The sequence below is a fragment of the Chinchilla lanigera genome, unplaced genomic scaffold, assembly GCF_000276665.1.
Source record: "Chinchilla lanigera isolate Chin_1 unplaced genomic scaffold, ChiLan1.0 scaffold00018, whole genome shotgun sequence".
Taxonomy (NCBI): domain Eukaryota; kingdom Metazoa; phylum Chordata; class Mammalia; order Rodentia; family Chinchillidae; genus Chinchilla; species Chinchilla lanigera.
This window is the reverse complement of record NW_004955419.1, coordinates 29,701,473-29,724,412: the sequence shown is the minus strand read 5'-3', so window position 1 is coordinate 29,724,412 and position 22,940 is coordinate 29,701,473. Positions and strand designations below refer to the sequence as shown.

Below are 22,940 nucleotides of genomic sequence, written 5' to 3'. Positions count from 1 at the left end.
TCTGCAAAGAGCAAATTCAAGTATTCAAGATCAGATGGAGGGATTAATGACAGAGACAACATGGAGAGGGGCAAGCATGGGGTGTCTGTGGGAACTGAGAGCTGCCTTAAGGGCACTTGAGGTCAGTTGTCCCATCTCTGACACATAGAAGAATCACTGCGACATTAGGCCCTCATGAAATACCTGAATGTGTGGGAAGTTAATTTGAGCTTAGAGTATGGTGTGTTTGAGGAAAGTAGTGACAGGCCGGAAAGGTAGACTGGAAGATCTCAAGGATCTGGCTAAGAGGTTTGGATCTTATTTGGTAATCTGTTGTGCTTTAAAAGGGTTGTGGGGGGCTGGGGATTTAGCTCAGCGGCAAAGCGTCTGCCTGGCAAGCGCAAGGTCGTGAGTTCGGTTCCCGGTACCGGAGAAAAAATCAAAAAAATAAAATAAAATAAAAGGGTTGTGGACAATGTATTTGGTGGAGGTGGGAAGGAAAAATAAGGTGACTTCTCCTCTTGGGTTCTGTCTGAGCATTAATTGGAACATTGAATGAATGACGTGTTTTGGTGGAAGTGGAAGATATAAGACACAACTCACACCCTAGAAGAACCCCCAGAGTGTCAGTGAAAACAGGCTAGAATACTGCTCTGGCACACTGGGCTCAGTTTGGTAATAAAAACATGTTCCAAGAGTATGGGTCCCAGAAAAGGGAGACACTGGTAGTGTTTATGATTTGGGGACTGAATCTGTACTTAGTTTATGTGCTGAGACAGAGCAGTTCTGGGGGATTTGGAAAAGGAAAATACTGAGTTATTGGGAAGAAGGTGCTTTAGAAGAAAATGTTTTGAGTTCTCATTTATGCACTATCTTGAAGTAGATGATAGCACTTATTAGTATTTATTGCCTTGTTCAATTTATATAGTGCACTGAGAAGTTTTAGGTTATATGCAGCTATTTATTAGGTGCATTTTATCTTTTCTGGGTTTCTCTAGCAGAGACAGAAATTAAACTATATTAGGATTACAAAAACCTAGTGTCATTTCATTATAAAACATGAGATAAACTTAAGGAAACTTGCTAAGAGGTTATCAAATACCCTTGGTTAATGTTATAAAAATGTTCATCTATGTAAAATGTTTGGAACCTGAACGCATTAATAGGAATTGCTGTGGTATTAGTTGGCCTTCCAGTTAGTCCCCCAGTACTTCCTGGTTATGGGAGAAAAACCACAGGATTGGGAATCAGAAGATTGGTCTAAACACCAGCTTCATACCTTGTAGCTTGGATAGGTCACTTTATCCCTGGCTTCCTCATTTTCTTCATTTGTGAAATCTGGAGGTAATGTCTACCCTGGCAACTCCATAGAGGTGAGCTATAGAAACAAGCTGTACAGTGGGATGCTCCATTGCATCAGAAATGTCGTATTAATATAATACGTTGTTGCAGTATTAAGGATCATTATTGTCAGCATTGAGCATTTTAACACGAATGTGGTAGAATCACAGTCCTAATTAGCACAAACCTGAAATCTGAAACTTGATCTAACTTTTTTTTTTAACCCTTTTTAATACTTTAAGCTTTTGTAGAAGTGAAAGACTTGTTTTAGAAAGTTAGCCTTATCTTTTTTACCAATATCTTGTATTAAAAAATCATAAACATATGGAAAATTGAAAGATAGTATGATGAACATCTTAGTTTTTAAGATAGCAAACCATAGGCAATTAACCTGTCTTTTAGGAAGCAGTCTTTACAAGTCTGAAATTTAAATAGATAAATTAGGATTGTTCTTTATTTTACAAAAGCAGTAATTTAAATTATAATTTAGAACTATTCTGCTTATTATTTTGACAAAGCCAGTTTAACTTGGTGAAGAGCCCTGGTTTGGGAGCCAAGAAATGGGGCCCCATCCTGGCTATGGTGCTTATTCCTGTTATGCAATAAGCTTTTATTCCTTTTGTGGAGGCCACAAACTCCGTTTAACACTCACCTTCACGTTTGCTGTATTGGCATGTGATGTGAACTGTTATTTATCTGGTATTTTCTTTATATTGATACTTTTTAAAAATGGATATATTGAGATACACTTGGCATACAAAGAACTGTGTGTTATTTAAAAAATTTACAAGAGTTTTCTTGTATATCAGTGATAACTTATACCACAGTATGGGAAGCTCTATCTTAAGAAATTTAGATCTCTTCTTTGGGCCACAGGTTCTTATTTTGAAAATTAAGACAGTTGGAACCTTTTCTACCTCAGCATTTTGTTATACATAAAAAGAACCCAAATTCAAAAGGCATAGAAACTATGGTTTGGTTTGCCAGTAGAAGAACTACTAGGAAGATAGGGATTTTTTTTTTTTTTCCCTCTTTCTAAGACCTACTAAAACAGTGCCTGGCACATAGGAAGTATTTAATAAATAGTTGTTCAATAAAGGAAGGGATAGATACCAATTAGGAATGAAACTATTCTTAGAATTATGCTCTCAGTCAATAAGAATAATAAAACATTACTTCTTTAAAGAAATATCTATTAATTTAATTTTTCACAAAATTGGAATAGAATTAGCTCCTGGAGTTCTGTAGTAGTCTTTAATCCGGAAAGAATTAAGGAAACACTCAACTATATACAAAGCTCGCTTTTTAGAGCGTTTGTTTCATCTTCCCACAGTTTACATTTCAGGACTGTTTATGTCTCTGTCCTGGTGTAGAAAGGGAAAAACAGGTAAAGTTCAGATAGGTTGATGCCATCTTATGTTAATTTATTTAAAAAGATTGGTAGGGGAGGAAGGTGAAAGTATAGAATGTATAATAAATGTGTAGTTCCTAATAAACATTATTTCTCCAAGCTTGCCCAGTACCATCTTAATTCAGATGACAGAGTTGGCTATCAGTATTTCCAGTATTTTCTTGAAATATTTCTGTTTGAAAAGGTGTTAGAGCCGGGTATGGTGGGTGACACACACCTATAATTTCGGCACTTCAGAGGGTTAAACAGGAAGATCATGAGTTTGAGGAACACGTGGGCCACACAGTGGGATCTTGGCTACAAAAGGGCTGAGGGCGGGGGTTGAGTTTATTTTCAGGAGGTTTGGGTTTCTAGATCAGATGGGATGAACTTTGTGCTGTAAAGATTTATTCTCGTCCCTTTATTTTCTTTTTAAAGCTTCACTATAATGTGACTACAACCAGATTAGTGAATCCTGACCAACTCTTGAATGAATTAATGTCTATTCTTCCAAAGAAGCATGTTGACTTTGTCCAAAAGGGGTAAGAATCTCACTTAGAGATTGTTTCACTTATTACTTACCTGGGCTTCAAAGAAATGTGGGTTGATTCTCTCCACCTTGCCACTTAAAATTTTTTCTCACCATTTTCCAGAAGGTTTTTATAGTTATCATTGTTTATAATTTATTCTCTTTGATTTGACCTAATAAGTATCCATACACTTTGAAAATTAGACTTTCATTTCAGACCAGGAAAAATCGAACTTCCAGTTTTCTTTTAAATTGTTTTCCTTTAATTTTCTACTTTACGGTAATTTTTTAAAATTGTAATCTAAGTTAATGAGCCATTTTGAACATTTCAGGATTTATACAGAACCCACATTATGACTGGCTATCTTGTAGGATTGGGTTTTTAGTACTTTAACGAAGTTACTTAAATTTTCCCTTACTCTGCAGTAAACCGTCTCCGTACTGATGTTCTCATGCTTTGAATAGCCGTGCTTTGGTTACCCAAAATGTTTATATTTCTAGGCATTTTCACTAATTTATGTCTCTAAAATTTCTTTATTAAAGCAGCTAAGTAGAGCCACTAATAGATTTATCAAAACCATGTAAACAGAATAGTCATTATAGAGTAATATTTTAAGAAGCAATCTTTTGCAAGTGTAATTTCAGTTTTACTATCTGTAAATGTCAGCAAACATTTCTTGTTTTTTTTTTTTTTTTTTTTTTTTTGGTTTTTCTCCGGTACCGGGAACCGAACTCACGACCTTGCGCTTGCCAGGCAGGCGCTTTTGCCGCTGAGCTAAATCCCCAGCCCCGGCAAACATTTCTTACATGAACCCAGATTTTCTTTTGGCTTCATTAGAGCACAGCCATTTAACTCAGTCTCTTCTTCATGCTTGGGGGCTTGGTTGGAGAATCTTCAGCCAAATCTCTATCACAGGCCTTTGGATAATCTTTCCTTCAGCATGTAATCTTTATTAGATCACTAACTTGATCCTAACCAATACTTTGTCTTCCTGACTTCCTGAGCAACCAGAAGGTCTCTATTCTGACCCCCTTTTTTTCTTTTTACTTTCTGTTTGTTTTTACCTTGTTTCTGACAAAGGAGAAAGGCAAAGCTATTTTTCAGTGTGGTGATGTTACTGGTGTCAGTTATGTTGCATTATTGTCTTTTTCCAATAAGTACAAAATGTTTTCAAACTAAATTGTTTTATGCTTCATCTTCCTTAAGTACTAAGGCTGGAGGATCACAATTTTGAGGCCATCCTGGGCAACTTACTAAATGGATGGATGGGTGGATTGATAGATAGAACTGGGGCAGTACCTTAGTGGTAGAGGTTTGCCACAAAAGAAAATTTTTTTAAAAAAAGGGACTTTACAGAGTACTCCTTTGGCATTTCTGATTTGACTGCTTATTTTTCTTAAGAGATCATGCTCCTTTTCCAAAATACATGTTAGTAAGACAATGATAATTTATGAAATTTCATAAAACATAACAATAAAAAATAACTTCTGTACATTTCTTAGAAAAGTTCCCAATCTTATGCCCTTAAATATTTAGGGGAGCTGAAATTTAAAATCAGTCATAGTACTTATTGTTTATTTGAAGGTCAGTAAAACAAAACTGTATGATGTAAAGCAGTTTTAAGATGATTTCACTTACATGAATTCAATGTATGCAACTTTTCATTATCATTCCTATTTTTTAAGATGAGTATAATACTTCGCTTCTAGGTCTTTCCATCATGGATCGCTAATGTAGGTAGTAGTTCTGACACTGAGTGTCCCACTATGGGAAAGTACTATCTCCTTGGGCTGTCCCTTGCTTTTCTTTCTGCCATCATATGGAGAGTCATTATGTCTTGTTACTATTAAGAAACAGTCAAAACTATGTGTCCTTCTGACAGAATAGTGGTTTTAGTTTTATTTACATGAAAGACAGAAGTTCCTGACAAAAGTGTATGTATACAAAATATTCTTAATCTTCCCTGTGCTTTTCTTTGTGGTAAACATTGTGAAAATGGCCGAATGTTCCTGGATTACACTGTTGAAAGGGATGCATAAAGAATGCCAGATTTCTCAAGCCTGAGTGGCATGTATAGCTGTGAAAGAGGGGCTTCTCTCTGGAGCAAGAGAATTCTGGTAAAGCTTTTCCGTCTTTATTCTCTCTTAGGATCTTTGTTTAGCTTCTCAGAATACACCAGTCATACTCCATCACTAAAGCATAGCCTGGCCTTTTGGAAACTAAGCAATAGTACTTTGCTTATTATGAAATAATATCTCATTTCCCCCTCCAGCTTCTTAGAAGCTTAGAAACCTCTGGTATGGTACAAAATATTCATGGTTTTCCTACTAACTGGTATCTTACTTTGTTTTTCACAGCTATACTCTGAAGTGTCAAACACAGTCAGATTTTGGCAAAGTGACAATGCAGTTTAAACTAGAAGTATGCCAGCTCCAGAAGCCTGATGTGGTGGGTATCAGGAGGCAGCGACTTAAGGGTGATGCCTGGGTTTACAAGAGATTAGTGGAAGATATCCTGTCTAGCTGCAAGGTGTAATTGATGGATGGTTTCTGTCCTGCCTGCTTGAACATGAGTGTAATACAGCCTACACGGAGACTGGTATGATTAGTTTGATTTTAAAGTCCATTGGAACTACAAACTTACTTCTAAAGAGCTGTCTTAAAGACTAATATCATTTATCTTTAAATAAAAGGTATTATTTTGTGGGTGAAATAAAGGGAAGCCCATCTGTCATTATCTGTTACTGTCTTTTTTAATCATGTGGCTTTGTTTATTAATAACTGTTGACTTTCCCAGATTCTGATCTATATGTGGATGTAAGCTCTTACCTGTATCCTTTTAATGTATAATTTCTTTCTAAAATAAAACTGTTTGTAAATGCAGCAGGCTTCTCTTCTTTGTATTTGATTTTGATCCAACTAAAACCTCAAATGGCTTCCTGATTATTAAGTAGAGACTATTTGGAGTATGCTTTATCTGTTATCAAATATGCCTTGGGCAGAAAAACAGATAAGAATTCATTTGCATAATTTTTTCCTGTCTCTGATTTAAGTAGGATTTATTGAGATCGTTAACTAAGTCACAGCTGCGGTTACCAGAGTTAAACAACACATTTAATATGTTGAATAAAAGAGTATTGACTTCAGTAAGTATGTTCAGTCAACAATGATAAGTATCCGAACTGTGAACCCCCATGAAATGTTACTTTATGATAATTTCTCTAAGTCTCAGTGTTGGCGCCAATTTTGTATTTTTATTTCATTTTATTGGTCTCTAAAGGCCAGAACTCAAGTTACTTTGTATGAATTTTACCAATTACACTAGTTGGAAAAAATAGCACTATTTCTGGCCAGTAGCGAGGGAATGTTTTGTCATTCATTTATTCAATAAACATTTACTAAGTACTTATAAGTGTTAGGTCTTAGAGCTGATGATACTATCTAGTAAATTCATGCAGTTCAGAGTCTGCTGCTGATGTATAGACCAATACTTACAGCATAGAAGTGATGACCTGAAAGTAAGAGTGACTTATTGGAAGAGACAGCATTTATTCTTGAAGGATATATATAAGGATTCACTAGAGAGAAAAAAAGGGGAGTATGGCATTCTGACAGAGGAATATGTGCAAAAAGATGAAGTTACAAAATGATAACGTATCTAGGGGTAGAAGCAGAAAATGGTACAAGGGGAAATAGCAGAGGATGAAAGTTGAAGTTAGCTGAAAATAAGTCATGAAGGAAACTAAATGCTTTGGGAGAGGAGAGCTATGAAAAGATCTTATATTTTTAAATAATAGCTTTATTGAAATATAATTCACATATTTTACGATTCACCCTTTTAAAATGTATACAATTCAGTGGTTTTTAGTATAGTCATAGTTATGCAATCATCACCACAATCTGATTTTATATTTTCATCTCCAAGAGAAACCCTGTACCTACTGGGGATGGTCACTTTCCATTTCCCTTCCTAGCAACCACTAATTTCTCTCTCTATGGATTAACTATTCTGTATATTTCATACAAATGATGGCATACATTATATTGCCTTTGGTCTGGCTTTTTTCCCCTAACATAAGGTTTTCAGGATTTATCATGTGGTGTATATTGGTACTTCATTCTGTTTTTACAGGTAAGTAATATGCCATTGTATGGATATATTGACAGGGCAAAAGAGACTCCATTTTTCTTTTCTGTAACTCCATTTTTAAGAGAAGTCACTTAAATTCACTTAAACTGTAGATGAACTGACTCCTCAGACCCTCCCCGCTGCTTAGTCATAAAACCCACCAAAGGAAACAGCTATAAAATAGGAACTGAACAAATTGGGGAATGGACTAAATGTTAAACCACAATGTCCACCTTAGGGTTGCTTGACTGGCACATGACCAGGCCACTTCTGCGAAATGTAAACCTTGTAACGATTCTGTGACCTTCTTGTTAAATTCCCAACAATGAACTAATGTGACTGCATGGTTACTGTGGAAACCTAAAAAGGTATTTAAACTGAAGGCAGACCCCAGATCACGCAGATATCTTCTCTGGCTCCTTGTCGGAGACTTGTCTGTTGGCTAGCTCTTAAATAAAGCTTTGTTCATTCCTACATTTTTGGTCTCTTGTGAGTGCCTGTCCCGTTGAATCTCACTATAACAGTATCACATTTTATCCATTTACCAGAACACTCACTAGGTGGACATTAGGTTGCTTACAACTTTTGGTTATTATGAAGAGTGGTGCTGTGAATATTAGTGTAGAAATTTGTGTGCAGACATACTTTTTCAGTTTTCTTGTGTATATACTGAGGAGTGAAATTGCTTGTGTCATTTACCTTGGTTCTTAAGGAACCATCAACGTGCACTGTTTTACAGTACTACCAGTGATGTGTGAGAGTTCTAATTTTCCATATTTCTTCAACACTAGAATTGTCTGCTCTCTTTTTGAGCCATCTTAGTACGTGTAGGTCATTGTGGATCATTGCTTTTCCCTACTGATAAAGACATTGAGCATCTTTTCATATGCTTATTGGTCATTTATGTATCTTTTTTGAAGAAATATTTATTCACATCTCTTGCCCATTTTTATTTATTTATTTTTTGTCTTTTTGAGACAGGGTCTCACTATGCAGGCTAGTCTTGAACTCACTTTGTAGCCCAGACTGGCCTTGAACTCGCAAAGAGTCTCCTGCCTCAGCCTCCCTAGTGTTAGAATTACAGGTGTGTGCCACTATGCCTGGCTTTAATTGGGTTTTTATTGTTGAGTGATAAGAGTATTTTATATATTCTAGATATAAGTTCCTTATCAATGATATTATATATGGCAATAAGATAGCAAATATATGATATACAAATATTTTTCCCATTCTGTGGGTTTTTAACTTTCTTGATGGCATACTGAGAGAATAAAAGTTTTAATTTTTTCAGGTCCAATTCATCTATTTTTGTAAGTGAAAGATTACTCTTCTAACTCTATGGAAGTTGGCATGGTTTGGAACAATGAATTGCAAAAATTTTTTACCATGACTCACCAGAAGCACACATGATGTGAATATGTACTTGTATATTAGTAGTATCTCATTTTGGTTTTCATTTGCATTTTCAATTATGACCTTGAGATCTGTTACATAAACATTTATAACAGCTTAGCCTTACTCTTAAGTGATACTATTTGTTTGTTGCTTTTTTGAGATAGGGTTTCACTTTGTAGTGCAGGCTGGTCTTTAACTCACTATGTATCTCAGACTGGCCTTGAACTCATGGTGATACTCTTGCCTCAGCTTCCCAAGTGTTGGAATTGCAGGCATGTGCCATCATGCCTGGCACTATTATGTATTTTAAACATATAGCTTGACAGTTGCAGTCTTCAAATGGAAGTTCTAAGTACATTTACTTAAAAATTAAAAATAAATTTAAGATCAAATTTGTTGAAATGTAATTTACATGTGATTTTGGGGGGTTCATACTGTTTTAATGAATATATCTACTTGTATAATTGTCATCATAGCTGAGAATAGAACGTTTTGTCACCTCAAAAGATTTCCTCTTTTATAGTCAGTCTTTCTGCCTCCTAGTCCCTGGCAATCATTGATCTGATCTCTATCGCTATAGTTTTGTTTGTTTGTTTTGACAGTGTTATGTAAGTAGAATTAGTCACTATGTAGAATTTTTGGGGTATAAATTATTTCACATAGCATGAGGATTTATTCACGGGATGTCTATATTAAGAGATTTATTCATGTGATTGTCTACACTAATAACTCCGTTGTTGAATGGTAGTGCATCATTTGAATATACCAGAGAAGCACCCCTAATCTGAAAATATAAAATGCACTGACACAACACTCAAAAAGTTTTAGAAGATAAAAATAGTGAAGAAACGTTGTCTTTTTGCTGCCTAATGGGGGAAAAAGCATTAAGTATATTAATTAAGTGTAAGTTTTTCATGGATGTTTGCTATAAGATGAAGGAAATACTGTATTATTTCCAGTTTGCTGAAATTTTTTTTCCCAAAAAGGGGTGTCAAGTTTAGCTAATGCTTTTTCTGCGTATTACTCAGCTAATTATATCAGTTTTCTCATTTGTTCAAGTGATGAGTTACAGCAAATTTACTTTTAATTTAATTATTGTTATAATTGAGTTTGTATGCATAATTTTATTCTTTGTTTTCTTCGTTTCCTTTTTGTCCTTCTTTGGATCTATTATTTTATTATTTGCCATGTATTAACTTCTTATATGTTGTTTACTCTCTTCATAGAGGACATGGTAGAGTATAAACATGCATCCTTAGTTTATTGCAGTCTATTATAGCACTTTCCAAACAAAGCTAAAAAACCTTCCAATTGTTTAAACACGTTATATTATTGTTGTCTGCATTTTAAAGTTCAAACTATGTAACAATTGCTGTGCATTTATATTTATCTACACATTTATCCTTTTCATTGCTCTTTATTTCTGTATTTGCATGTTTTCATCTGTGGTCATTTTTTGGCCTTTGATCTTTGCTTAAAGAACCCTCAGACTTTTCATTTGTTTTGTTTATTTGAAGACATCTTTATTTTACTTTCATTTTTAAACATTTTCACACTAGACAAGCAATTTTAAGTGCCCATGTTTGTTTTCCTCTCTTTCTCCCTCAGCAGGACTGAGTGTGGTGATTCATGTCTACATTTCCAGCACTCAGGAGGCTGAGGCAGGAGGATGATGAGTTAGATGCCAGCCTGCAAGTGAGACCGTGTCTAAAAAAAGTCATTCCATTGTCTTCTAACTTCCATAATTTGCTTTGAGTAATTGGTCATTTATCTTGCTTCTTTGAAGGGTAGTATCCCTTTTCCTCTAGCTGCCTAAACACTTTTTTGATTTTGATTTTCAGTAGGTTGATTTTGATCTAGGTAAATGTTTTATTTTCTTGGAATTTATGCTAGTTGAGCTTGTTGAGAGACTTAAATCTTAATACTGGTGTCTTTTATCAGCTTGGAAAAATTCTCAGCTGTTATCTTTTAAAATACAGAGGCCAAGGGTGGTGGCACACTCCTGTAATCCCAGTACTCCAGAGGCTAAGTCAGTAGGGTGGCCCTGTGCAGCCTGGGCTATATAGTGAGTTCAAGGCCACCTTGAACTACATAGCGAGACCCTGTCTCAGAACAAAAACCAACGCCACGCCCCAGAAAACCCAAATGAAACCTCAGTTGTTGAGTTCATTTCACTCCAAATTCATGTTTAAACACTGAAAAGTCTGAGAAGTGAACATATTTTTCCCGTAAAAAATAATGGAAAACCAAATCATTGGTTCTGAGGTCCAAAAATTACACTTATATATTCATTTTTCCAGGACTTTGACAAATTTCACAATGATTTGTTTCTTTAACTGTATCTCGATTCTCACAGTTTTCCTTTTAGCTTTATTCAAGTATTACTAACTTTCTTTGGAGCCATGGTTATATTTTATGCAAACAAAGCGTGTGTCTATGACCTTTGTGTCCATGGCAAGACATGGCATGTAACTAATTCTCGGTTATACTGATTTTTTAAACTCAGATTTTCCATTCGACTATCAAGTAGTTACGAACACCAAGCAGATTTTTTCCCCAAACTTTACTGTTCTAGTACTATTCAGTTTATATTCAGCAGAGGTATCACTGAATTTTCTTTGCTTCACTCACTTCTGACCTTCCAGGTACATGTAAAGTAAGCCTTTTCATTGTGTCCCCCGTCTTTTGTAGTCTTTTGTGTGTTTTTTCCTTCTCTGTATAGTTTGGCTTGTATACTGACATGTCTACTTCATTAATTTTATCTTCTGTTGTGCCTGATTCAACCCATTTGTTGGTTCTTAAATGTGGTAACTGTATTTTTTATTTCTACATTTCTTTTTGTGGGTAGGTAATGGGAATTGAACTCAGGACTTCATGCTTGCCAGGCAAGTGCTGAGCCACTGAACTAAATCCCTGGCCCTTAAATTTCATTTTTAAAAATTGTAAAAAAATTATTTCATTCTCTTTAAAAATGGATTTCAACTGTTTGGTGACATTTTCTATCTTTGTGACTGTTTTCTTCAGTTTGTCTTCCTTTTTTCTTGAACTTAAATATCAGAGATTTTTTTAAAAATCCTTATCCAGTAGTTCCAAGGTCAGAATTGCCTACGGGTTAATTTTTATTGTCTTTTTTTCTCTTCTTTTAAACATCTCTTGACATGTGTAGTAATCGTTAAAATGCTAGCTGTTGTATGTTAAGGATTGTCAAAGCTCTAAATGATGTCTTCCTCAGAAAGAATCCATTATTTTTTCTGTCAGGTAGAAAAGGTCAAGGTGATTACCTTAATTCTATCAGGACTAAACTGGTGTAAGTTGAACCAGGATTTTCAACTTAGAGTTTACTCCTTTCACCAGGACACATGTTTCCAGCAAGCCCTGAAATGTTAAGTTTTGCCTCATCAATCTTGTAAAATTGTAGGAAACTGCTTTTGATGAACTTTGGCTTAATTTTTCCTGTTTCCAGCTTTGCATAGCTTCAGAACTTACAAATATGTTGATGGGTGATATTGACCATGAGCTGGAGATCCCTCAAATCTCTCCAACTCTGCACAAATTTTCAGAGTGCTGCTCTGCTCTGGTCTTCATCAGTGGCTCTTGCTTTGGCTGACGTCTGGGCTCATCTTTTCTCATGGCTCTTCTTTCCAGTATTTTAGCTGTTTTAGTCCTCGTTGCTTTAGCCCATTCCTGATGCTGGTAAAGAAAAAAACTGTAATCCAGTTTTTCTAGTTCTTTCCAAGGTCATTGATCTACCACAAAGCGTTCCATTCTACTTTGCAGGAAAGTCTTATTCTGCTCTTACATATGCAAGTTGAAGCTTATTCATTTCATGATCAACTAATGGGTTGCAACCTGCAGTTTATAAAATGCTGCGCTAGAATAGGGAATGTTAGTGGCTGGGAGACCAATTTAGTTAGTTATTGCTACTACCTGGAAAGGAACCTGAAGAATAAATACAGTGAGACAAATCCAGGAGATGGGTAGGATCTTCAGAATTTAGGAAGTGCTTCGTTGTCAGAGGGAATGACATGGTGGAATAATGAGTTCTTGATGATTCTAGCTCATACATCTAGGTAGGTGGGCAAGTCGTTTATCAAGATGGGGAATAACACAGGAGAGTTAACACTGTTTCAGAGTTGAGATTAATTTTACTTTGATTTACATTGAGTTTGAGATGCCTGTGTGACATCTGAGTAGACATTTGTAATATGCAAGAACATTTACTTAAAATGCAGGAGAGATATAGGAGCTAGACAAATGAATTTGTTATTCATTAGTGAATAAAGAAGCTGTTTTCAAATTATATGTACTGTGTATTTCTAATTATTCACAACTTCAGTTAAGCCTAGAAATGGTATTAGTTCTACCCGTCAGACTAGTTATCTAAAAACAGATATTTTGACTGTTCAGGTTAATTCTTGCTTTTCTAGAAGGAAAATGCAATGTCAATGGTTCCCATATCATCTAAAACATATCGCTTAGCTCTTCTCTGTATGCTCACTTGAAAAATTAAAAGAATGTAGAAGTGTACTAAGTAAATGAGGCTGGGTTAGTTCCTAAGAAGCAAGTATAGTTTAGATTTTTGACACTAAATTAAATCTGCATAGTTCTAAGTATGCTTCACTCTCCATGGACCAGCCATCCCCTGGACTTTGTCAGGGGTGTCTGAATTGTATTCACAGAGAAAGGCTGTATGAAGAGATGACAAAGGAACTTATAAAGAGTGATACAGTGGAGTAAAGAATGCTCTCCTGTTCATGGCTCATCGATTTAGGTATATAGGTTGAAGGAATTGGGAGCTTGGAACTTGGAAAAAACTTAAGGGATTACCCTTAAATATTTAAATACTTATTTGGAGGAGACTATGGGACTTATTTTGGGTGACAGTAGCAATGGAAGTAAGTCCAGTGAGAAGTTGGAGGTAGAGATCATATCCTATTCATCCTGTGTACCTAGCATGTAGTTTCTAGGACGTAGTAGCAGAGACCAAGTATATACTTAGAAAGTTGAATCATACTGAATTTATAATAAAGAGCTTTCAAAGTAGTGAAACAAAACTCAAGCCCACCTCATAAAGGAAATAGTTACAGTTACACTAGTTTCCTTGTCAATAGAGATTTTCAGGCACAATTCATGAGATACAGGAGAGATTTAAGTACTGAATTAAACCCTGCAGTTCTAAAGTTTTTTCAATGTTAATAACTGTGGTCCAGGAACAATATAGAAGGCAATAGATCAATTACTTGATTATTAGGAGTATAGTGAGTCCAGAAGTCTTAGCAGCAGAATTTTAGATCATTCCAAATTTTCTGAAGGCTGGGAATGACAGAACGGTGAGTTGCAAGAGGCAGAGATACTGTTTGCTGTCAATAATTGGAAGAAATACAATAGTGATCATAACAAGTGTCATTTATTGAGTACCTATCACGTACCTACCAGGCACTACCCTGAATGATTTATATAGAGGGTTAGGAAACTGCATGCCATAGGCCAACCTTGTTGGTAAAGTTTTATTGGAACACAGTTACGCTTGTCATCTCTGGCTGCTTTCATGCTACAGTGGCATAATTGAGTCATTTTGGCAAAGATTATGTAAGACAGGAGAGAAGGCTTGATGTTCTCCAAGAAGTACTTTTTATTTTTCTCCTATAGCTTCCCAAAAGCCTTGTAGCCAGCCTATCTGTATCAAGGACTCCACAAGCCTCTCAGGTAGATATTTTCTTCTGCTATAGCAGGCTTTCATTGTGCACTGATCTCAGATACCTTGCCTGCTACCTGTCTGGATGATTCCACCCCTCTGTAGTCCTCCTCAGTAAGATCCATGAGGGTCCCCTGACCTCCCTGTCAGCCAGCAGAAAATCTGACACTGCACATATGGGAGTCTGCCTTTTTTCCTTTGTGAGAAACCTCCCCATACCTTTATCTGGGCCCAACCAGGCACTAGTCCCTGCTATGCTTCAGTGCTGTCACATAAGCTCTAATAAAAACCTCTTCTGGATACCCTATTCCTGCCTATTTGTGATTTCTGTCTTGAGTAGCATGTGCTGAGCTTGTGACACCAAGGACTGCTATTGCCAAGAGTGGCCAGCAGCCAGAGCTGGTAGCAGTATCAACAGCTGGCAGCCAGAGAGCAACAGGCAACAGTGAAGAATAGCTGGGAGCTGGCATCTCTGGCGGCTGGAAGAGTTCCCAAGGCCTGCCAATAGTTGTTTGCTCTGAGAGGTAAGGAGGCCCTTAACACAAAAAGATCTGATAGACACAAGCATTCAAAACTCAAGGCTGGGGGCTGGGGATTTAGCTCAGCGGCAAAGCACCTGCCTGGCAAGCGCAAGGTCATGAGTTCGGTTCCCGGTACTGGAGAAAAACCAAAAAAAAAAAAAAAAAACAACTCAAGGCTGTTCATACTGAAAGAGCTGCACTTTGCCAGTTTGTGCTTTCTATATGAGTTGAACATGAAACCTCAGCCAGTTGGTAACATTTTAGAAGGACATATGAGGACCCTCTTTGGGGCCCTGAAGAAGCAAACAGACTACTTTGATGGTTGTCAGCAGATTCAAGAATCAGCCCATGTCTGATTTCAATCTTAAATGTAGCTTAAGAACCCATGCTAGCCAGTGACATGAGTGGCCTACAAAGTATGAAATATTTACTGCCTGAGTCATTACAGAAAATGTTTGCTGATCCCTGATTTAGATAAATGCTTTCAAATCATTGCAAAACCCTGTGTGTCACACGTATTAACTCATTTAATCCTTACATTAACTCTGAAAGGTAGGAAGTATTATGGCTTATGTCTAGATGTCCCCCCAAAGCCTGGTGCAGTCATAGGTGGGGATTTTTCAGAGGGAGCTGAATCTAGCATGTGTGATTGATTCAGGGTGCAGTGCTAGGATTAAGGGTATTAGGATTAAGGGTGGGTGATTCCTAAATCAGTACACTGATTAGTTTGTATCTTGGTTTCTTTTCTCTCGTTGCTGAGACAAAATACCTGACACCCAGAATTAAGGAAGGGAAGTTCATTTAGCTCAGTTTATGGAGGTTTTAGTCCATGCTCAGCTGGCTCCAAGGCAGAGTGGCACACAGCAGAGGGCAACAGTTCATGGTGGTGGAGAACAGCAAAAGCAGTAAGAGCCAAAGGGAAGAGCCAGCAACAAGCAGCCTCTTTGCCTCCCTTACACTGTATGCAAACTATCTGTGCAAGGGCAGGTGGACTGCTCACACCCATAATCCCAGCATTGGACCATGAATCAATCATAAACTCTAGAAGCCTGCACCCATAACTGCATGAGGCTTTGGGGGGACATCCAGACACAAACCATAACATCTTGGCATTGCCCTACTATCAGTAGCATGGATACAATATAAGGGCTAGAAAGAGGTTTGTCTTGTCCCTTGCTTCCTTGCTTTCTTTGCTACCTTCTGCCTGCTGTGATCTGTTTCTCCTCTGTGATGCCTTTCTGCCATGCCACCCTGCTTTAAGCAAGCCAACAATGGACTGAAACCTCTACAAGCTGTGAGCTAAATAAACTTTTCCTCCTTTAACTTTGGGTGTCAGGTTTTTGTTCAAGCAATGAGAAAAGCAACTAAGACAGGTGGCATTGCGTTTTGGAAATAGAGGACTACCTCCCTCCTGAAACTGCTGTAGAGGAAAATGTGCTTGTATATATGATGTTTATTAAGAGATTGCCTTTTCATGGCAGCAATCCTATAAAAATTTTAAGATACAGGGAAACTTCACTAATTCAGACTATATTACTGTAATAAATGACAGTTACATGATTCCTATTAGTAAAATTAACTTCAAAGTTCTTTCTCTGAATAAGAAGAGTATACTCTACTAAGGAAATAAAAACTGAAAGACTTATACCTTCTGAGTTCTACAGTAATTTCTTTAAAACATTTTTATTAGTACATGTTTGTAATACATAATGAATATATTCATTGTGGGGAGTTGGTACATATACATATTATATCTTAGTTCTTTTTGCTTCTCCCTTTCCCCTCTTCACACATGGTAATTTCATGCATTTTCAAGATATTGTTATATAATGTAGGCCTATGGAATTATATGTTTAAAAGTAAGAAAATACTATTCAGTGATTTCAAATTCAAATATTTGATTGTAAGCTGATTTCCTGTCATCTTATAAAAGTAGTGAGTTTTGGTGAATTTTTTTTTTTCCAATGTTGAGGATTGGATCCAGGGCCTGGAACATGCTAGACAAGTGCTCCACCACTGAACTACATCCCCAGCCCTTCTGAAATTTTTATTTTGAGACAGAGTCTCACTAAGTTGCCCCAGCTGGCCTCAAATTTGTGATCTTCTTGCCTCCGCCTCCTGAGCTGTTTACCGGCATGCACCACTGTGTTATCTTGTGATACTTAATAAAACAAAAGAAAAGAAATGTACAAATTCATTGATTTAACCTGTCCTAGAAACCTCCTGAGGAAAAAAATACAACTTTCTGCAATTCTTTCAATTTTTAAAAGGGAAAATAGCTAACTACTGATAATTTATCATTAATTAGATAATTAATTATCATTGATTCTAAAATGTGTATACATAGATTTGATTAAAAGTGCACCTTGGAATTCTTATTTAAACAAAATGATGAAGCCATGAAAGAGCAGATTTAGCAGAGTAGTGACAGCACTGGACAAGGCGTCAGACGACTTTGCTTTTAATTCGGACTCCCACATAATATCTGAAATCTTAGATAAGTTATCTCTCTCTTTTTGTCATCAATTTGCTAAATACTGTAATGGAATGATAATGTTTTACCTAGCAAATGAGATAGTGTATACAGTAGTTTTTTTAGAAGCCACAGAGATTTAAAAAAAAAAAAAGATGATGGTACTTGGATATAAGGTGGTAGCATTACTAGCTTTTGTTCTTGCCATGTGTGTATGGGTTCTTTCAAGCCAACAATGTAAGTGGACTCTCCTCTGCAGTTTATGGTATAGATTCAGATGGTATCAACTGCTCCCTTTTCCTAGGCAGGTGCACTGGAACTGTTTGTGGCTGACCTAATACCCATCAGGCTGGACACTAAGATTTGGGGTGCAGCTTGACAAATTTAGCTGATTATTGAGTTAAGGGAATTGAAAGAGATAATGTGGAAGGGTAAAGGAGACCCTTGAAAAGAGATTGAAATACAGTGTCATATTCACTGGCAGTCATGGAGTGTTGGGTATTAAAATTTTGGAGGTACTTTTTCCTTGGAGAGTAATCTTAAAAACTATCACAGAACTCCTATTTGCTACTCTGGCAAAAAAAAAAAAAAAAAAAAAAAAAAATTGCTCTCTTGCCAGCCTCTACCACTGCCATTTGTGAAAGTATTTGGAGTAACTGCAAGGAAAGACCTGAAGGTTAATGTATTAAAATAATATCATCCCATGACTTACACAGTTCTCAACCTGTAATGAGGCATCAGGAGCACACACTGTAAGCAGGAGAATATGGTGATAGTGATGGTTAACATGCATGTATGAACTGCTGAGCCCTGAGGTCTGTCCTGGCATCATGGTGATATGGAGCCTCAGAACCAGGTAAGCTGATGATACTGGGAAAATGGTAGGATGCTAAGTAAATTTAGAAGAAGTGGGCTAGACAGAGAAATGAAAATGGAATGTAGAAGATCCAGGATAATGGAGAGTGGAAGGGGCTCAGAATAAGTAAAAGCACACACCTGCTCTAAGAAAAACTGGTGTCCAAGAATGGCGAAAAAAGGCATCTGGCTCAACCCAAAGCTGAAGGCTGATTCATCCTGCACCATCAAAATCCAAAGTGGTGGGCCAGGGAGATAGCTCAGCTGCACAAGTTCCTGCCTGGCAAGTGCAAGGCCTTGAGTTCAAGTCCCAGTACAAAAAAAAAAAAAAAAAAAATCCAAAGGTTTGTTTGTTTTTTAAATCAATCTTGAATCTTCAGATAAATCAGAACAAGAAACCTTCCTCCTAAGCAGTAGGGCCTGGGAAAGAATTCATGTCCTCAAGACATTGTTTGGACATCTGGAAGGTCTGTTTTAGGTACTTGTTAAAGATGGAGTCAATATCCCAAAATTCTTATCTCTAAAACTGGACTCAGTTACAAGTGTCTAAGGGAAGGACAGGAGCATGGTGGAAGAAGTAGTCATTTGGATGTCTCCTTGGAACTTGTATGTCAGGAAATGTCAGGTTACAACGTGAAATGGTACGGTTACAGGAAGATCAGAGACCATGGCTAAGTCCATCCTATATTCCTGCATTTGTTATGCCTTGATGGTTTTCTGGCTATAGACTAATGTGTAAGAAATATGAAAGCATTATATGGCAGAGTGAGGAAAAGAGAACATCAAAATTGGGTATAATGCTGATCTTTCCATTATTAGTCACAGGATGCTGAGTGTCTTTATCCCTTTAAATTGCTTCATTTTCACATATTTGAAACTATTGTCTGTGAGACAGTAATTTTATGAAGAAATTAGAATGTGTAGGAGTGTCCTGTAAATGACCTAAACTAATGCATGTAAATTATAGAACTTTGCACAAAAAGAATATTTTTAAAAATGCACTAGGAATTGATTTACCATCCAAAAATAAATTAGTGTAATATACCATTCTAATAGAATAAAGGATAAAACCTCCCACATGATCATCTCAATAGATGTAGAAAAAACATTGGCAAACTATAATACCCTTCTTTTATAAAAGCACTCAACAAACTGAGACTGGGGGGAACTCCCTCAACCAATAAGGGCTATCTACAAAATGCCCAGAATTTAGATCATACTTCATGCTAACAGATTGGATGATTTTTCCCCTATGATCAAATGTGATGCAAGGATGTCTGTTCCCCTTCTATTCAAAATTGTACTAGAGGATCAAGACAGGCTAGAAAAAGAAATGATATCCTGACTGGAAAGAAAGAAAGAAAATCTATATTTGCAGATGACATGATCTATATAGAAAATATTAAGGAACACACTACTATTACTATGCTGCTGCTGCTGCTACTACTACTACTGTACTGCTACTACTACCACTAAAACTAATAAGTCCAGCAAAGTAATAAGATACAAGATTGATATATTTTAAAATTTGTATTTCTAAATACCAGCAATGAGTGGTCTGATCTGAAAATTAAGAAAACGAAGAACAACTTGAAAAAAAAAGTACTGAGAAAAAATTTACAAGATTTGTACACTGAAAACTAAAACAACATGGAAAGAAATAAGATTTAATGAATGAAAAGATACTTCATTTATGGATTGGAAAACTTAATATTGTTAAGATAGTAATACTGTCCATTATTGCCTATATCCTCAATACAACCTCTATCAAAATCCCAGATTTTTTTCCTCCAAAATTAATGAGCTAATTCTAAAATTCACATGAAAATTTTCAAGAGACCCAGAAAGTCAAAATGATCTTGAAAAAGAATAAAGTTGGAGACGTACTTTCCAGTTTCAAGATTTACTATAAAGCTACAGTAACCTAGACAAGGTGGTAGTGACATAAGGATATAAATATAGATCAGTGGAATAGAACTGAGAGTTCAAGAAAAAACACATAATTGTGTTAGTTTTCTAATTATGTCATCATAAATTCAGTGGTTTTAAAAACCACATATCGATTATCTTACATTTCTGTAGGTCGGAGGTCTATGATATGTCTTACCAGGTTCAAATAAAGGTGAAGGTGGAGTTACATACTTATCTCTATACTCTAGGACCTCTTGCCTTTTTTTCTAGAAGTTTACCACATTCGTTGGCTCATGGCTCCCTCCATTTATAAAGGTAACATAGGTGAGATGAGTTCTCACAGCACACTACTCTGACTTCTTCTATAGCTGCATTTCTCTTTAACTCTGAACTCTTTCACCTCCATCTTCCACTTCTAAAGACATTCTGTTTACATTGCTCCCATCCAGATAATGCAGTATTATTTCCCTAGCATATGGTCCATTGATTGACAAGCCTGATTCCATTTGCAGCCTTAATTTTCCTTTGACATGTAACATCATATTCATAGATCCCAAGTATTAGGATGACTTGGGGTGACATTCTTCTGCCTATCATAATGGCCAATTGGTTTTTTACAAAGATGATAGGACAGTTCAGTGGGGGAAAGAATTGTCATTTCAACAAATGTTGGAACAATAGGATATACACACACACAATATGAAGTTGGGCCCCTACCTTAGATCGTATAAAACTAACCCAGAATGGATCAGAGACATAAAGGTAGGAGCTAAAATGATAAAAATTCTTTAAAGAAAATATAGAAGTAAAAGTGACTTTGGATTAGGCAATATCTTCTTAGCTATAACACTGAAAGTACAGGCAACAAAAGAAAAAATAAATACATTGAACTTCACCAAAATTAAAAAAAAACTTTGCTGCAAAGGACACCATAGAGAAAGAGAGAAGACAACTCACAAAAGGAGAGGAAATATTTTCAAAACACATAAAAGACTTGTACCCAAAATTTTAAAATGTTCTTAGCAATAAAAATAACCCAATTAAAAAATGGTCAAAAGTTCTAAACAGATGCTTGACTGAAGTATACATACAGATGGCAAATAAATATAACACTAAAACACCACTTGTCCATTTATCAGTAGAGGATTTCAAATTAAGATGAGATCATAGTATCTACCTATTAGAGTGGCAGAAACAAAAAAAATCACAGCAACAACAGTAAAAACAAAACAAAACCTTACCATACCAAATATGACAAGGAAGTAAAGCATAAGGAAGTCTCTTTCACTGCTGGCTGTCTTAGTCACTTTCTTGTCACTGGGACAAAATAACTGACACCTACAACTTAAAGAAAGAGAGGCTTATTTTGGCTTACAGTTTCAGTGGTTTCATTCCATGGTTGGCTGGTTCTAAGGCAGAAATGGCATGGTGGAATGGCCTGGCAGAATAAAGCTATTCATATCATAGCATCCAGGAAGCAGAGAAGTGAGGAGCTGGGGACACTAATATACCCTTCCGGGTCACACACTCAGTCACCCACCTCCAACAAGGCTCCACCTACTAACAGTATATTCAACTATGGGACTTATGGATGGATGAATCCACCAATGAATGGGGACCATGGAAAGCCTGGTTGCTAAAAGGATTAACATTAAAAAGACTTTGCAGCAGGACAATAGAAAAGATAGATTGAAGGCATCTCAGGAATCAGCAGGATCTCACCCAAAACCTTAAAGCTTTCATTGAAAAGAACCCCAGGGTGCCCTACTCACTCAGGATCACAGAAAGAAATGTTTTCCTGAATTCAGTCTTCCAGGCACACAGAGGCCACTGCAGCCATGATCCAAGGGAGCTTGACTACTGCTTGAGCTGACAATAGCCCTTGGTGTCATCCATGGGGTGCTGGTTTTACATCATGAAAAATGCAAGAGTTGTGAGGTCAGAAAGGCTTCCACCCAGATTTCAGAGGAAGGGCTGGGAGGCCAAGCAATGTGCCCTTGAAAGGACAGTCGATGTAGCTGTGAGAGTAAAGCCAATTGTGTAACAGAGACCTCAGGAAATTGGAAATGCCAGTATGTGGAAAGTCTGCTAAGAAAAGCTTCAGATAGTCAGTGGAGCCAGACCAGAGAGAGGCCATGAGGACTGCAACCAGCAAGGCCATGGAGGTAGGACTGCTGAAGCCCTTTGGAGTTCACATCTTACCATCTTTTGCCTTACTTTATTTTGGTTTCATCCTTTCTTTGAAAGGATGAAAAGCTTTTACACTTCCTTTCTGATGAAACCACCAACTTTTCACATTTTCTTTTTGCTTCTGACTTTCACTGTATATCTGACTAAAAGCAGCCAGCAATACCCATGGCCCAGCCTGAACTTTTGACTGCTTTAAAATATCTTCTACCAGATTAATTAGTCCACTGGACTCAATCTCAGCTTCTTACAAAGTCTGAGGACATGGGAAAATGAAGACAAATCTTCTGCCAGAGCATAACACACATAGTCTATAGTCCAACTGCCAAAGGGGCCCTTAATCTTCAACCTCTTAACCTGGCCCTACTGTGTGCTTTTCTATCAGGATTCTGGTCATTTGTGCTCTGGCCAGTATTGTCTATCATGCTCTAAATTACAGGTTAACAATTCTAACACATATATACTGAAGTTTAACAATGGATGACAAATAGTACTCCTGTTAGAGTGGGAATTTACACATAAACAAAAGAAGAAA

General features: G+C 36.7%; 1 protein-coding gene across 1 annotated transcript in view; it reads left to right on the top strand.

Moving 5' to 3' along the window:
• Melk (maternal embryonic leucine zipper kinase) overlaps nt 1–6,122 on the top strand; it is a 96,873-nt gene extending 90,751 nt beyond the window's left edge. The window contains exons 17-18 of the mRNA XM_005382898.2: nt 3,149–3,252; nt 5,598–6,122. Of these exons, the coding sequence (XP_005382955.1) occupies nt 3,149–3,252; nt 5,598–5,775 (282 nt within the window). The 3' untranslated portion in view covers nt 5,776–6,122. The remainder of the gene's footprint in view (nt 1–3,148; nt 3,253–5,597) is intronic.
• Nucleotides 6,123–22,940: the final 16,818 nt, after the last annotated feature.